The sequence below is a fragment of the Grammomys surdaster genome, unplaced genomic scaffold, assembly GCF_004785775.1.
Source record: "Grammomys surdaster isolate TR1022 unplaced genomic scaffold, NIH_TR_1.0 125669, whole genome shotgun sequence".
NCBI classification, from domain to species: Eukaryota; Metazoa; Chordata; class Mammalia; order Rodentia; family Muridae; genus Grammomys; species Grammomys surdaster.
The window spans coordinates 1,800,043-1,815,087 of record NW_021620506.1 but is presented as its reverse complement, the minus strand read 5'-3'; the positions used below and the strand labels follow the sequence as shown (position 1 = coordinate 1,815,087).

General features: G+C 37.1%; 1 protein-coding gene across 1 annotated transcript in view; it reads left to right on the top strand.

Moving 5' to 3' along the window:
- Pbrm1 (polybromo 1) overlaps nucleotides 1–15,045 on the top strand; it is a 74,356-nt gene that overhangs the window by 18,225 nt on the left and 41,086 nt on the right. Inside the window, exons 7-11 of the mRNA XM_028787552.1 lie at nucleotides 1,923–1,991; nucleotides 3,438–3,536; nucleotides 7,249–7,334; nucleotides 7,958–8,053; nucleotides 8,995–9,086. Coding sequence (XP_028643385.1) covers nucleotides 1,923–1,991; nucleotides 3,438–3,536; nucleotides 7,249–7,334; nucleotides 7,958–8,053; nucleotides 8,995–9,086 — 442 coding nt within the window. The remainder of the gene's footprint in view (nucleotides 1–1,922; nucleotides 1,992–3,437; nucleotides 3,537–7,248; nucleotides 7,335–7,957; nucleotides 8,054–8,994; nucleotides 9,087–15,045) is intronic.

Genomic DNA, 15,045 nt, shown 5'->3' with positions numbered 1-15,045 from the left:
GGCTTCTATAGAGAGAAAGAAACAGTCCACTGAGCTCTCAACTTCTACCATCTGAAAGAAAATATCCCAACTTTTGGTACTGAGAAGATGACTCAGTCAATAAAAGTATTTGACTTACAGTATTTGAGGACCCAAGGTGGGATTTCAGCACCCTTATAGAAACCTGTATATGGTTGTGCTCCTATAATCCCAGCACTGAGCTAACAAAGGTAAGCGGATCTTAGGGCTTGTGGTTCACCCAGTCTAGCCAAATTGGCAAGTTCCAGGTTTAATGTGAGACCCTGTCTCATAAGGTTAGATGAAAGTGAGGAGGGAGACAACTCATGGTGACCTCTGGCCAGACATGAACTCAGACACTGTTGATTTAGATCCTAACTTTATTTTCATTTTGTGTCTACAAGAACAAAAATTACTTCGGCATCATAGCTGAAGACATAGTAGAAAGACTGTAAGAGCAAAAGGAACAGAAGTTTACTATGAGATTGTGTCTTGGAGAAATGTCAGTTTCACCAACACTACTACTGCCTGAGAAAAACCAGAACAAGGACATCATCAGCGAACATGCTAACATGGAAGGGAAAAAAATCCCATAGGGCCTCAATCCTAGTCAAAGAACTAGGAATTGCAATTTGGAAAGCAGGAGAAATAGTCTTTCCCAGGGAAGAACCCCCAAATTGGGTACCCAGTACCAAGTCCTGATACATACACGTAACATGTGGACTGAGCAGGTTGCATTTCTATGTTTAAGACTCTCATACTCACGTATTATCCAATAGGGACCGTAAATTTAGGAGAGCAAAGCAGGGGGTGGGGGTGAGGGCTCATAGAAGAAAAGGATTAGAGAGAAGAAAGGGAAGGAGCAAATGATATAGTAATATTTTAATTTTAAAATGTTATAAAAATTTTAAAAGTGAACAAAACCACTTTGGGTTTTTGGTCAACTTCAGTTATTTACTTTAAGAAACAAAATTTGTAGAAGAGCCTAAGAATAGTGAACGTGAGGGCACCATGTACAGCTGCAGGGGCATTCCCTGTGTGTCTGTTTTCTGAGATGAGCTCACATAAGATGAATTCCACAGATGTGCCCCACAGATTCAAATGTGTGTTAACAAACTCAAATCTTGTGGTTGTCAAATATGAATTTTGTAGATGCGAGTGTTATGTTGCAAATATGGAAAGCTTGGGTTTACCCTGACCTAAAGAACTCTGTCAAGTGGCATGTTCTTAAAATTCCAGACATGTGGGAAGCTGAAGCAGAAGAATTTTAACAGTGTGAAGCTAAACAGTCAACTAACCTGGATGCTCCCAGAGGCTGAACCACTAAACAAAGAGGGAGCACAGGCTGAACTGAGAGAGCGTGTGTACACATGCACACACACACACACACACACACACACACACACACACACACACACAGAGTAGATGTGCAGCTTGGTCTTCATGTGGGTCCCTCAACAACCGGAGCAGGGGCTGTCCCTGAACCCATTGTCTGCCTGTGGATCCCATTCCCCTAACTGGGCTGCTTTGTCTGGCCTCAGTGGGAAAGGATGCATCTGTAAATACAATCCTGCAGTGACTTGATGTGCAGGCGTGGGAGGAGATACCCAAAGGGGACTCCTTCTCAGAGAAGAAGGGGAGGGTAGTTGAAGGAGGATGTGCATGAGGGGATGCTGGGAGGAGGGGGTGACGTTAGGATTTAAAATGAATAGGTTTTTTTTTTTAAGTTTAAAGCTTGCCTGAATTGCATAATGAGACCCTGTCTCTTTTCCCTGAAACAAAAGAAATTCACATTCCTTTTTTCTTTGAATATAACAATATGCTTTAGCAATGGATTTCATAAAGTTTCTCAATTTGTTGAAGAACAGACTGACCTTCTAACTGGGTACTTTAGCTCATTAAACATACCTGCTTTTGTCTTCCAGCAATATCCAGACTATTATGCAATAATTAAGGAACCTATAGATCTCAAGACCATTGCTCAGAGGATACAGGTATGAAGGTGGACATCTGTAATCATGTGGTTTAGAGCAGATTGACTTGTGTGCTTTCTTATGAGTTTTTAGAAGTAAAGTAATAGATAATTCTTTTCTTCTAGTTTTAGTCTTTCATTGTGTTTTAGGATAAGAGTATAGCTTAAGTTCAAGGTCCTAGGTTCAATTCAATCTCTTGCCGAAGAAAAATGAATGGATAAATAAATATCTACATAAGTGGGACTGGTTATAGACATTTCTGATTGTGAAGGCACATTGACAATAACACACTTATAAATAGCTTTAGGATATCTTAGAATGAAAGCTGCTTAGGATATTTGAATATAAGGTTAATGAAAATAGTTACTTGTCTATGTGCTCTTTACCTAGTCTATGTGTTTCTTTTCTTTCTAAATTCTCCCTGAAAACAGGCAGAACTCAAGAGTTGTAGTGAACCACTTGAGATTGTGTACAATCATCTCTGTAGTAATACTGCCATTTCTACTGTTGTTTGTTAACCAGTGTAGCTTTCTGGTCTGCTGCTAGACTCCTCCTTCACAGAAGTAGAGATGAATTCTCCCATCCTTGACTTTAGTCACTCGAGATCTAAATTGTGAATTAGCTGGCCCATGATTATTTTCCTATGCCTTGCAGCTAAAGTGTTGGCAAAGCAACCATTTGCCAGTGTTTAGTCTCATGGCCCCACCCATCACCTCTTTCACATAAGATGGATGTTCAGATATTGGCTTGCCCACTAGCTATTCTTTTCCTGGCTGTCTCAATTCTGCCTCATTTGTCTTTTTCTTATCTATGCAGCCTGTGCCGTGTGTGTGTGTGTGTGTGTGTGTGTGTGTGTTACTCTTTCTCATTCTCCACTGCATTTAATCTCATTTTTCTATTCCTTAGAACTTACCCTGTTTATTGCTGAGTATGAGTCATTAGTCATATGTACTTTTTAGCTGGTGCATATGTTGCTTTCTTTTATAAATTTGAAGCAAGTATGTGAGTAGCCTTGCATTATTTTGGACTTAATGAGCTTTAATGTGTAATGGCTCAGGCACATAAGGCACATAGTAGAACTGGTTTTTGCACTTTGCCTCAGTGAACTTATAAATATAGTAAGTGCTACTTTATACTATTGAGTCTACTTTAATGAATGAATATCCATGTAGCACTTAGTGTTTGCCTAAATAAAGTTTACCTTACTTGATTTATTTTAAATTGTAAGTTGTTTTTATGAAAATAATACCAGATTATGGTTTTTTGCATGTCACAAAATATACCTGTAAATAATTACCAGTAATAATCTGTAAAAAGAAAAATAACTTTAGGTGTTGTTCAGAAGTGTACTTCCCAGTGATATTTTGGACTATAATGAGAACTTAAATATGCTTAGTCATTTTCTCTAACGGTTATATTGACTAACTCTTACTAAGAAGAATTGCTTCATTTTGTTGTGTACTATAGAATGGAAGCTACAAGAGTATACATGCAATGGCCAAAGATATAGATCTTCTAGCAAAAAATGCCAAAACATACAATGAGCCTGGGTCTCAAGTATTCAAGGTTAGTTTCGTTGTTGCAATTTTCATCAATGAGCGTAGGAACTAATGTAGGACCAGTGTTTATTATAACCTTAAATTCCATCCGTTAAAATATAGAACTTAGTGGTTTAGTATTTACAGAGTTGTGTAGCCATTACACCAGTGACTTTTCATTTCCCTACAACTTCCCAAACCCTAGACAACGTGCATCTACTTTTCTGTCTCTACACATTTGTTTATTCTGGAAATTTCATATAAATGGCATCATGTAACATGGATTCCTTTTTTTGTATAGCATACTGTTATAAAATTTGTGTGTACTTAGCCTTCTTTTTTTCTTCTCATTAATAGTGTATCTTATGGCTGGCAACATGGGTTTTTTAAGTCAGTTATTACACATTTTGTTTCCATTTTTAGCTTTTATGAACATACTATTAGGAACCTTCACGTATATAAGTTTTTTTGTGGACATACATTTTCATATTACTTGAGTACATACTTAAGAATATAATTGCTTGGGCATACATTAACTATGTATTTATCTTACAGAGGAATTGACAAAATCTTCTAGAGTAACCATACTGTTTTACATTCCCACCTGCAGTCTAAAAATATTGCAGTTTGCCTTCCTTGTCACCAAACACCTACTTTTCAGTTTTGCTTTTATTACAGCCATCTTAGGAATTTTACAACCTAGGAATAACATCCTAGGAAAGTATGTTATAGTTTTGATTTGCTTTTCTTTATTATAGTTAAGAACGTTGAACATCTTTTTATGTACATAGTGCCGATTTGTATATGATATTGTCCTCTTTGGTGAGATAACTATTTTGATACTTGCCCATTTTTAAATTAGGTTACTTCTCTTTTCATTGTCATTTTAATAGTTATTTATATATTGTGGATATCCTTATCAGTGGGTTTAAAACACATTCTCCCATTCTCTTGTCTTTTTACTTCACAGTAATTTATTTTGATATTGTTTTATTAATTTTGAAGAATTCTAGTTTATCTACTTTTTTCTTGTTTACTTAGATTTTAGCTATCATAGCAAGAAAATTATTGCCTAATCCAAGGTCAAAAATATTTCCACCTATATCTTCTCTTACATTTAGATCTTGAATCTAAATTGAATTAGTTTTTGTATATGTTAAGTAGTAATCCAAATACATTATTTTACATGGATTGTTATCCCAACACTACTTTAAAAGTTATTATTTCTTTATTGAATTTTGTTAGTATCCTTATTGGAAATCAATTAACTATAGATACAAAGGTTTATTCCTGTATTCTTGATTGTCTTCTGTTCATTTAAGCATTTAGTTTTTTATAACTATTTAGTCCTTATACTTAAACTTAGTAAATACAAAACTCATCCTTTGAAATCTACATAATATAAAATAACTGCTTTGCAGTTGTCCCTTGGAAACTTTCTGGTCTAATAATGACAGTTGACTGTAGAAATATCTTTGATTAGTCATTGAGAGTTGAGGAAAGGGTACTCAGTCTTTTGCTAGCAAAATCATTGAATTTTCTGAATGTAAGCCAAAATACTGAAAATTGATGTTGGTACTTAATATAAACTTTTATTTGCATTTATTTCTGCTGAACTTACTCCTGTGCCATATGTTTTAATTTTGTCTGGAATGTGCAGCCTCCTCTGCTTAGGAATAGTTTGGTTCTTTCCAGTGAAGATCATCTCAGTGTGGCAGGGGAAGCTCAGGCATGGCTAGTCCACCACAGATATTCTCTGTAAATCCAGCAACACATCTGGGGTGCTTTGTTCATCTGGATTTGATCAGTGACTACAGACTCTCCATCTAAACCCTTAGTTCAGCATTACTCTATTTTTAAGCACATGCGGCAAAAATTCAACACTTTTTGGGGGAGTTATTCATCTTGTGCTCCAGTATTTGGCCTGGGCATTCCTACTAGCTCCACCATCAATACTGCTGGGATGACACACATTGCTTCTTTAAAGTTACATCTTTCAGGTACTTAGTGGCTTTTCAGATATATGTAGCCCCAATGGCTTGGGCAGCTTCACGGGTGTCCCCTCTCCATACCCCCAAGTATGCTATGTAAGTGAGGTAGTATCTATAGCATTGTTTCTTTTATTATTTTATTTTATGTGTGTGTTTTGCCTGAGTGTATTTACACCATGTACCTACCATGTCTGGGGAGTCCAGAGAGGACATTGGAACCTCTGGAACTGGAGTTACACACAGATAGTTATGAACTGCCACGTGGGTGCTGGGAATCAAACCCAGGTTCTTTGGAAGCATATCCAGTGCTCTTAACTGCTAAGGCATCATCTTTCCAGCCCTTCATAGGTGTCTCTAAAAGAAACATGAAAATCTGAGCCTCTTGGTTTGTATGATTTTTGTAGCACTTTCTCAGCCGAGAGTAGTAAACCATTTTCACAAGTTACCCATTTCTGGCCACTTTTCTTTTCTTTTCTTTTTTTCTTTCTTTCTTTTTTTTTTAAAGCTTGAAGTTGGGTATATAAAGTGCACACCTTTAATCCCAGCACTCCAAAGGCACAAGCAGAAGGAAGTGACTTCAAAGCCAGTTTGGTCTACATAGAGAATTCTATGCTATATAGAGAATCCAGGGCTATATAGAAAGGACCTGTGGGGAGTGGGGAGAGAAAGAGGGAGATTTGAGTGAGAATCAGGAATGAATTAGGAAGTCCTTAAAAATCTTAGTTTGTGAAAGGACATTTTAGTGATATGTAGTACTGTTTGCTGATATAATTAAGACTTTTTTATTCAAATTATTTTCCCTGAACTAAGTTGTTTTTATGTATTCATTTATTTTTATGAATCAGAGTTGGAGTTTATTGAAAATAATGTTTTAATTTTATGGGGATTATTACAAAGATATATGCTTAGAAAAAGGAGAGTAAGCACCTAAAAACATGGGTCTGTGCTTCTCAACTGAGAGTCAATCTGAACTAAGTCTTAAAGCAAAGGAAACATTGGATCTAATGTGATAAGTTGCTATTAATCCAAGCAAGTACATTTACGTGTGCATATTTTACAACTGAAGAATTACATCTTTGTTTGCATTTTTAGATAATTTTTTTAAAAATAGAATTCATGCCAGGCAGTGGTGGCGCATGCCTTTAATCCCAGCACTTGGGAGGCAGAGGCAGGTGGATTTCTGAGTTCGAGGCCACCCTGGTCTACAGTGAGTTCCAGGACAGCCAGGGCTATACAGAGAAACCCTGTCTCGAAAACCAACCCCCCCCCCCAAAAAAAAAGAATTCATTATATTTTGCCATTAAATCTAGTGTGCCCCTTAATTGCCAAATTACAAAAGAACCAGCAGCCTTTTAAACTTGTACTTATTTAGCAATAACTTTTGAAGATAATTTGGAAGTTTCTGGGAAGGTATTTAGGGATGTAGGTTTATGGCTAATGAGTAGAAATCTGCGCCAAATGAAAGAACAATATGAAAGTCAGCATGAGTCAGGATATTGTTCCCTCTTTTTTCCTGCACCACTTTGTTTATTTATCCTTCACTTGTTTGTTCATTTGTTTGTTTATTCACTTTGGGTGTGTGTAGACCTAACTATATGGAGGTAAGAGGACAGTGTCTTTGTCTACTATATGGGTCTTAGTGATTGAACTCAGGTCAGCAGACTGGGCGGGCGGGGGGGGGGGAACTGCTTCTGCCCACTGAGTCATCTTCTGAGTCTTTTTCTAAGCAAAGTAATTTTATCTTGCTAGGATGCCAATTCAATTAAAAAAATATTTTACATGAAAAAGGCAGAAATTGAACATCATGAAATGACTAAATCAAGTCTTCGAATAAGGTAGGTTTAAGATAATCTAAGATCCTTGTGCCTATTTGCTGAACTTTTAGCTAGTAAAAGTAATACAGTAGAAAATAAGATTAATTTGTAGTTGATGTATGATTCTGAAAACAGCAAAAGAATATTTTTAGCTGCTTAATTGTAGCTAAAGAAAGTTATTTGAAAAGATAATGGACATATATATTGTATATTATATATAATACTGTGTTATGTTTGCAGTAGGACATTTAGTCAGAAGATCTCAAGTCTCACTCTGGCTTTTCCTTCATTAGGACTATCTTTGAATGGGTCTTAGTTCTAGGATTCCATTTCCTCTTAAATGAAATGGGAACATTGAGTGTGCTTTCAAAGCTTTCTTCCAGCTCTCATATTTGTTTCAGTATGGTGTCTTCTGATTTTGTAGTAAACATAGCTCATGAAGACTAGCCCTGCCCATTTCTTTAGTGTCCCCAGATCTTGACACAGAACTTGCTGCATAATAGATGCTCAGAAATAGTTTATTACTTCTCTTAGCAGAAAATAGTTGTTTCCTTTTTCTTTGCCCAGCATTCTAATTTTTAGTTATTCAATCTATGAGGGGTTTTTTTTATTTTATTTTATTTTTTTATTTTATCTTTGGATAGGACTGCATCAAATTTGGCTGCAGCCAGGCTGACAGGTCCTTCGCACAATAAAAGCAGCCTTGGTGAAGAAAGAAACCCCACTAGCAAGTATTACCGGTGAGAGTAAGAGGATGTAGTCTGAAAGTTGATTCATGCTTATGACAATAGGCATGCTAGCCAGAAAGCTATCTTAAAGTATTACCTTTAGGTTTTAAGGAGGATGTGTCAAGTACTTTACTTAAGATTGAGGCAAGAGCTGGACATAGTGATGTATACCCATAGTTCTAGCACTTGGAAAACTGAGGCAGGAAGATTGTGAGTTAAAGGCCAGTCTGGGTTACATAGCAAGATCCTGTCACAAAAGTAACCACAAGTAAGTTAAGGTTCTATGGTAGATCTTTCCTCACCTCACAGATAACACTTAAGCATTATTAAATAGTGTTTAATGTTACAAATAAAATGTGATACTAAATGCTTGTTTATACTAAATGAATATTGTATTCATAATAGAACTTGTTACTGTAAAATACTAGTGTTTTAGAAGAGAATAATGAAATCCTTGCTTTCCATAAAATATGGAGTAAGTAATGTACTACATTTAAGTGAAAAACAGATTGTAATAGGCTACTCCATCTCTCTGTTAAAAGTTTAATTTTATGTATATGAGTGTGTTGCCTGCATGTATGTCTGTGTCCCATGTGAGTCTAGTCCCTGTGGAGGCCAGAAGAGCGTGTCAGATCTATTGGCAGGTGCTGGAGTTTCAGATAGCTGTGAGCTGCCCTTTGGGTACTAGGAATCATACTCACGTTCTCTGGATGGGCAGCCAGTGTTCTTAACTGCTGAGCCATCTCTTCAGCCTCAACTTTTCTTCTTTGAGAAGAATAAAAGTCTTATTTTTCTTTCTAAGACTATAAGGAATATTGTAAACTGAGGCAGTTAATAGGAATTATTTTTCCTTGAAAAAGTATTAGCACATTTTAACTGTTCCTATTTCATTAAGATATGCAATGCAAATCATAGCATCATTCTGTCTTCTAATTGCTTGTTTTTCTTTGTAGTAATAAAAGAGCAGTCCAAGGGGGTCGCTTGTCAGCAATTACCATGGCACTTCAGTATGGCTCAGAAAGTGAAGAGGATGCTGCTTTAGCTGGTAGGCATTTTTAGATTGTGTTCCTTCTGGCTGAGGGAAATTGCAACAACATTGGTCTTAGAATTGGTTAGTGTTTTTTAAGAAATGTTATTTTGTTGCATTTGATGCAATTTTGGGTAAGTAAAATTGTCAGAGGCAAATTCCTTTGTGTTAATGAGCATAATTGGATAAATAAACAGGAAACATGAGCATAAAAGAGTGGATAAAGACATATATCAGGAAAGAGATTAGAGGGATGGCTCAACCAAAATATGGGTTCAGTTTCCACTATCCACGTGGCACCTAATAACCCTTGGTAACTCCTGTTCCAAGAGACCTGGCACCCTCTTCTGGCTTCCACAGGGACTGCATGCATATGCTATATTTGGGTGCAGGCAAAGCACTCACACATAAGATAAAAATAACTTTATTTTTAAAGAAAATGTATTAGGCAAATAGTAATCAAAAAAAAATAAATCACCCAAAGTAACTGTAGCTGTATTGGCTTCTGATAAAGTAAACTCTCAAGTACAAATATTGACAAATAAAAGTGTTATGTCATAGTGATAAAAATTATTTCCTTGGGAAGGTGTAACAGAAGAGCTCCATGTATATAAAACAACAACAACAACAAGAATGGATGGATCTTTGTGGGAAACTTGAAAATACTGACTTTGGAAGTTAAAGGGCCTCTCTCATGATCACTAAATGAGCAGATGATAGCTATGGATTCATTTACTGTGGTGCCAGCAGCATACTAGGTATTGAACCCAGGGCTACATTCATCCTAGACAAAGCCCTGACACTGAGTAACATCCCCAGCCCTTACACAGACTTCTTTGTGTTATTTTTTTCCTATTATTGAAGCAAGTTACCACAATTTTACTGACTTAGAGCAACATAAATTTATTTTTTTGTGATTGTGGAGCTCAGCTATCTACAGTCAGAGTGGTGAGTAGGCCACTTAGATATAGGAAAATTGATTACTTGATTTCTCTGGCTTCTAGAGGCCACCTGTATCCCTTGGCTCATTGTCCCTTCTTCCAAGTTCAAATTATAGCCTTGGTTTATTATCCTTTCTTCCTGACTCTTTCATTGTAGAAAGAGTCCTTGTCATTCTTTTTTTTTTGGGGGGGGGGTGTTGGGGTTTTGTTTTTTGTTTTTGTTTTTTTTGTTTTTTTTTTGGTTTTTTTTTGGTTTTTTGAGACAGGGTTTCTCTGTGTAGCCCTGGCTGTCCTGGAACTCACTCGGTAGACCAGGCTGGCCTCGAACTCAGAAATCCGCCTACCTCTGTCTCCCAAGTGCTAGGATTAAAGGCATGCACCACCATCGCCCGGCGAGTCCTTGTTATTCTTATTCTTTTTCTTTTTTTTTAAGATTTATTTTACTTATATGAGTACACTGTCACTGTCTTCAGACACACCAGAAGAAGGCATCAGATCTCATTACAGATGGTTGTGAGCCACCATGTGGTTACTGGGAATTGAACTCAGGACCTTTGGAAGAGCAGTCAGTGCTCTTAACCACTGAGCCATCTCTGGCCCTGCATCTTTGTCATTATTTTTAAGTGCCTACTTAACGCACTTTCATCTTCTCAAGTCAAGATTGTTATTAACATTTACAAAGTTCTTTTTTAATTTTGAATAGGTAATATTCACAAGTTCTGCCATATATATTTCTCCCAAGTTCACATTTACCAAAATTTTATTTTATCTACTGAGCTTGAAATCAATTTCAGTAAAATTGAATGTTTCAGAATTATACACCGTATCTTTCTGATAATATAAGAAAGATACCAACCAATAAAAAGTTTAAATCCCTTACTGGGGACCAGGCATGTAGCTTGGTTGGTAAGAATACTTGCCATACATGCATAAAACCCTGGTTTTAATCCCCAGTACCTCAGAAAACCAGCTGTGGTGGTGCATGTACTGTGAGCACTCTGAATGTAGAAGCAGAAGGATCAGGAAGTTAAGATGATCCTCAGCTTTAAAAGAAACCCTTTTCTAGACTCTTCAGACACCTGCACATGTGTGTGTGTGTGTGTGTGTGTGTGTATGTATACATAGGTAAATAGATCTTAGAGAAATGAGCAACTTGGGTTTATATTTCTATAAAAACCACTATTCGTTGTGTTCTGGAATTTTTATGACTTAGCTTCTACTTGAACATTTTCTAATTATGGAATTGTTCCTCTGATGTTATAGATGACTAGGGCAAAGTCAGACTTAAGGCTGAATTATGTCTGAGAATGTCAACCTAATCTAAATTTATACTGTGGTAAACCTGTTGGTCTTCTATTTTTCTAACAAGACAATAAAATTATAAATATTTTGGTTTAGCTCACTTTTGGAAGTTCTAGTCTATGATCAATCAAACCTGTTTCTCCTAGTCTTGTGTCAAGGCAGTATTTATCATACAACTAGGGGCTCTGATAGGGCAAAGCCTTTTACTTGTGTTGGGGAAGTGAAATGACAAAAGCAGCAGGTCTCAGTACCTCCTCAGATGCAGCACCGTCTCCAATGTCACACCTGGGACACCAGTAATCCACACATCTAGTTTCCCCCACCTCAATTATGCACTGAGGAAGAAGCTTTATGAATAAAACACATGGGTCTTTTGGTTGGGGTGAGATTACAGATCCTGATTGTAGCACTGAACCCCATGCTTTCGTTTTAGTTCTGAGATCTCTGAATAACTACTTGTTACTTTTCACCAAACATAGCAGAAATCTGAAGAAAGCATGTTTTAAGAATTAATTTTCAGTCCTTTAACTAAATGTAAGGGTTTTTGTTGTTGTTGTTGTTGTTGTTGTTGTTTGGTTTTTTAGTTTTGGTTTCTTTCAAGTCTTCGAGACAGGGTTTCTCTGTGTAGCCCTGGCCGTCCTGGAACTCACTCTGTAGGCCAGGCTGGCCTCGAACTCAGAAATCCACCTGCCTCTGCCTCCCAAGTGCTGGGATTAAAAGCATGCGCCACCACTGCCCGGCGAGAATTTATCTTTCTAACTCTGTGAAGAATTGGGCCAGGCGGTGGTGGCGCACGCCTTTAATCCCAGCACTTGGGAGGCAGAGGCAGGCGGATTTCTGAGCTCGAGGCCAGCCTGGACGACAGAGTGAGTTCCAGGACAGCCAGGGCTAGAGAAACCCTGTCTTAAAAAACCAAAAAAAAAAAAAGAATTGGGTTGGGATTTTAATGGGGATTGCATTGAATCTGTAGATTGCTTTTGGCAAGATGGCTATTTTTTACTATATTAATCCTGCCAATCCACGAGCATGGGAGATCTTTCCACCTTCTGAGATCTTCTTCAGTTTATTTCTTCAGAAACTTGAAGTTCTTGTCATACAGATCTTCCACTTGCTTGGTTAGATTCACACCAACGTATTTTATATTATTTGTGACTACTGTGAAGGGTGTCATTTCCCTAATTTCTTTCTCAGCCTGTTTATCCTTCGAGTAGTAGAAGGCTACTGATTTATTTGAGTTGATTTTATAACCAGCCACTTTGCTGAAGCTGATTATCAGGTTTAGGAGTTCCCTGGTGGAAGTTTTGGGGTCACTTAAGTATACTATCATATAATCTACAAATAGTGATATTTTGACTTCTTCCTTTCCTATTTTGTATCCCTTTGACATCTTTTTGTTGTCTAATTGCTCTGGCTAGGACTTCCAGTACTATATTGAATAGGTAGGGAGAGAGTGGGCAGCCTTGTTTAGTCCCTGATCTTAGTGTGATTGCTTCAAGTTTCTCTCCATTCATATTGATATTGGCTACTGGTTTGCTGTATATTGCTTTTACTGTGTTTAGGTATGGGCCTTGAATTCCTGATCTTTCCAAGACTTTTATCATGACGGGATGTTGAATTTTGTCAAATGCTTTCTCAGCATCTACTGAGATGATCATGTGGTTTTTTCTTTGAGTTTGTTTATATAGTGGATTACATTGATGGATTTCCGAATATTGAACCATCCCTGCATTCCTGGGATAAAGCCTACTTGATCATGATAGATGATTGTTTTGATGTGTTCTTGGATTCAGTTTGCAGGAATTTTTGCATCGATATTCATAAGGGAGATTGGTCTGAAGTTCTCTTTTTTTGTTGGGTCTTTGTGGGGTTTGGGTATGAGTGTAATTGTAGCTTCATAGAACAAATTGGGTAGTGTTCCTTCTGTTTCTATTTTGTGGAATAGTTTAAAGAGAATTGGTATTAGGTCTTCCTTGAAGGTCTGATAGAATTCTGCACTAAAACCCATCTGGTCCTGAGCTTTTTTTGGTGTGGAGACTTTTAATGACTGCTGCTATTTCCTTAGGGGTTATGGGACTTTTTAGATAGTTTATCTGCTCCTGATTTAACTTTGGTACCTGCTATCTGTCTAGAAAGTTGTCCATTTCATCCAGATTTTCCAGTTTTACTGAGTATAGGCTTTTGTAGTAGGATCTGATGGCTTTTTTAATTTCCTCAGTTTCTGTTGTTATGTCTCCCTTTTCATTTCTGATTTTACTAATTTGGATACTGTCTCTGTGCCCTGGTTAGTCTGGCTAAGGGTTTATCTATCTTGTTGATTTTATCAAAGAACCAGCCCCTAGTCTTGTTGATTCTTTGTATAGTTCTTTTATTTTTTTTTTCCTACTTGGTTGATTTTAGCCCCGAGTTTGATTATTTCCTGCCATCTACTCTTCTTGGTGTATTTGCCTCTTTTTGTTGAGAGCTTTCATGTTTGCTGTCAAATTGTTAATATATGCTCTCTCCAGTTTCCTTGTGTAGTCACTTAAAGCTATGCTATGAGTTTTCCTCTTAGCACTGCCTTCATGGAGTCCCACAAGTTTGGTATGATGTGTCCTCATTTTCATTAAAGTCTAAAAAGTCTTTAATTTCTTTCTTGACCAAGTCATCATTGAGTAGAGCGTTGTTCAATTTCTACCTGTATGTGGGCTTTCCATTGTCTTTGTCATTATTGAAGACTAGCCTTAGTCCCTGGTGATCTGATAGGATGCAAGGGATTATTTCCATCTTTTTGTATCTGTTGAGGCCTGTTTTGTGACCAATTATATGGTCTGTTTTGGAGAAGGTACCACGAGGTGTTGAGAAAAAGGTATATTGTTTTAGGATGAAATGTTCTATAGCTAGCAGTCAAATCCATTTGGTTCATAACTTCTGTTAATTTCTATGTGTCTCTGTTTAGTTTCTGTTTCCATGATCTGTCCAAGGCTGAGAGTGGGGTATTGAAATCCCTCAGTATTATTGTGTGAGGTGCAGTGTGTCTTTTGAGCTTTCGTAAATAAAGTTTCTTTTATGTGTGTGGGTGCCCTTGCATTTGGAGCATAGATGTTCAGAATTGGGAGTTCATCTTGGTAGATTTTTCCTTTGATGAGTATGAAGTGTCCTTCCTTATCTTTTTTGATTACTTTTGGTTAAAAGTTGATTTTACTAGATATTAGAATGGCTACTCCAGCTTGTTTCTTGGGACCATTTGTTTGGAAAATTGTTTTCCACCCTTTTATTCTGAGGTAGTGTCTGTCTTTGTCACTGAGGTGTGTTTCTTGTATGCAGCAAAATTCTGGGTCCTGTTTGTGTATCCAGTCTGATAGTCTGCGTCTTTTTATTGGAGAATTGAGTCCATTGATTTAAGAGATATTAAGGAAAAATGATTGTGGCTTCCTGTTACTTTTGTTATTAGAGGTGGAATTATGTTTGTGTAGCTATCTTCTTTTGGGGTTGTTGGAAGATTACTTTCTTGCTTTTTCTAGGTTGTAGTTTCCCTCCTTGTGTTGGCGTTTTCCATCAATTATCTTTTAAAGTGCTGGATTTGTGGGAAGATACTGTATAAATTTGTTTTTTTGTCATGGAATATCTTGGTTTCTTCATCTGTAGTGATTGAGAGTTTTGCTGGGTATAGTAGTCTTGGCTGGCATTTGTGTTCTCTTAGGGTCTGTTTGATGTCAGTCCAGGATCTTCTGCCTTTTATAGTCTCTGGTGAGAAG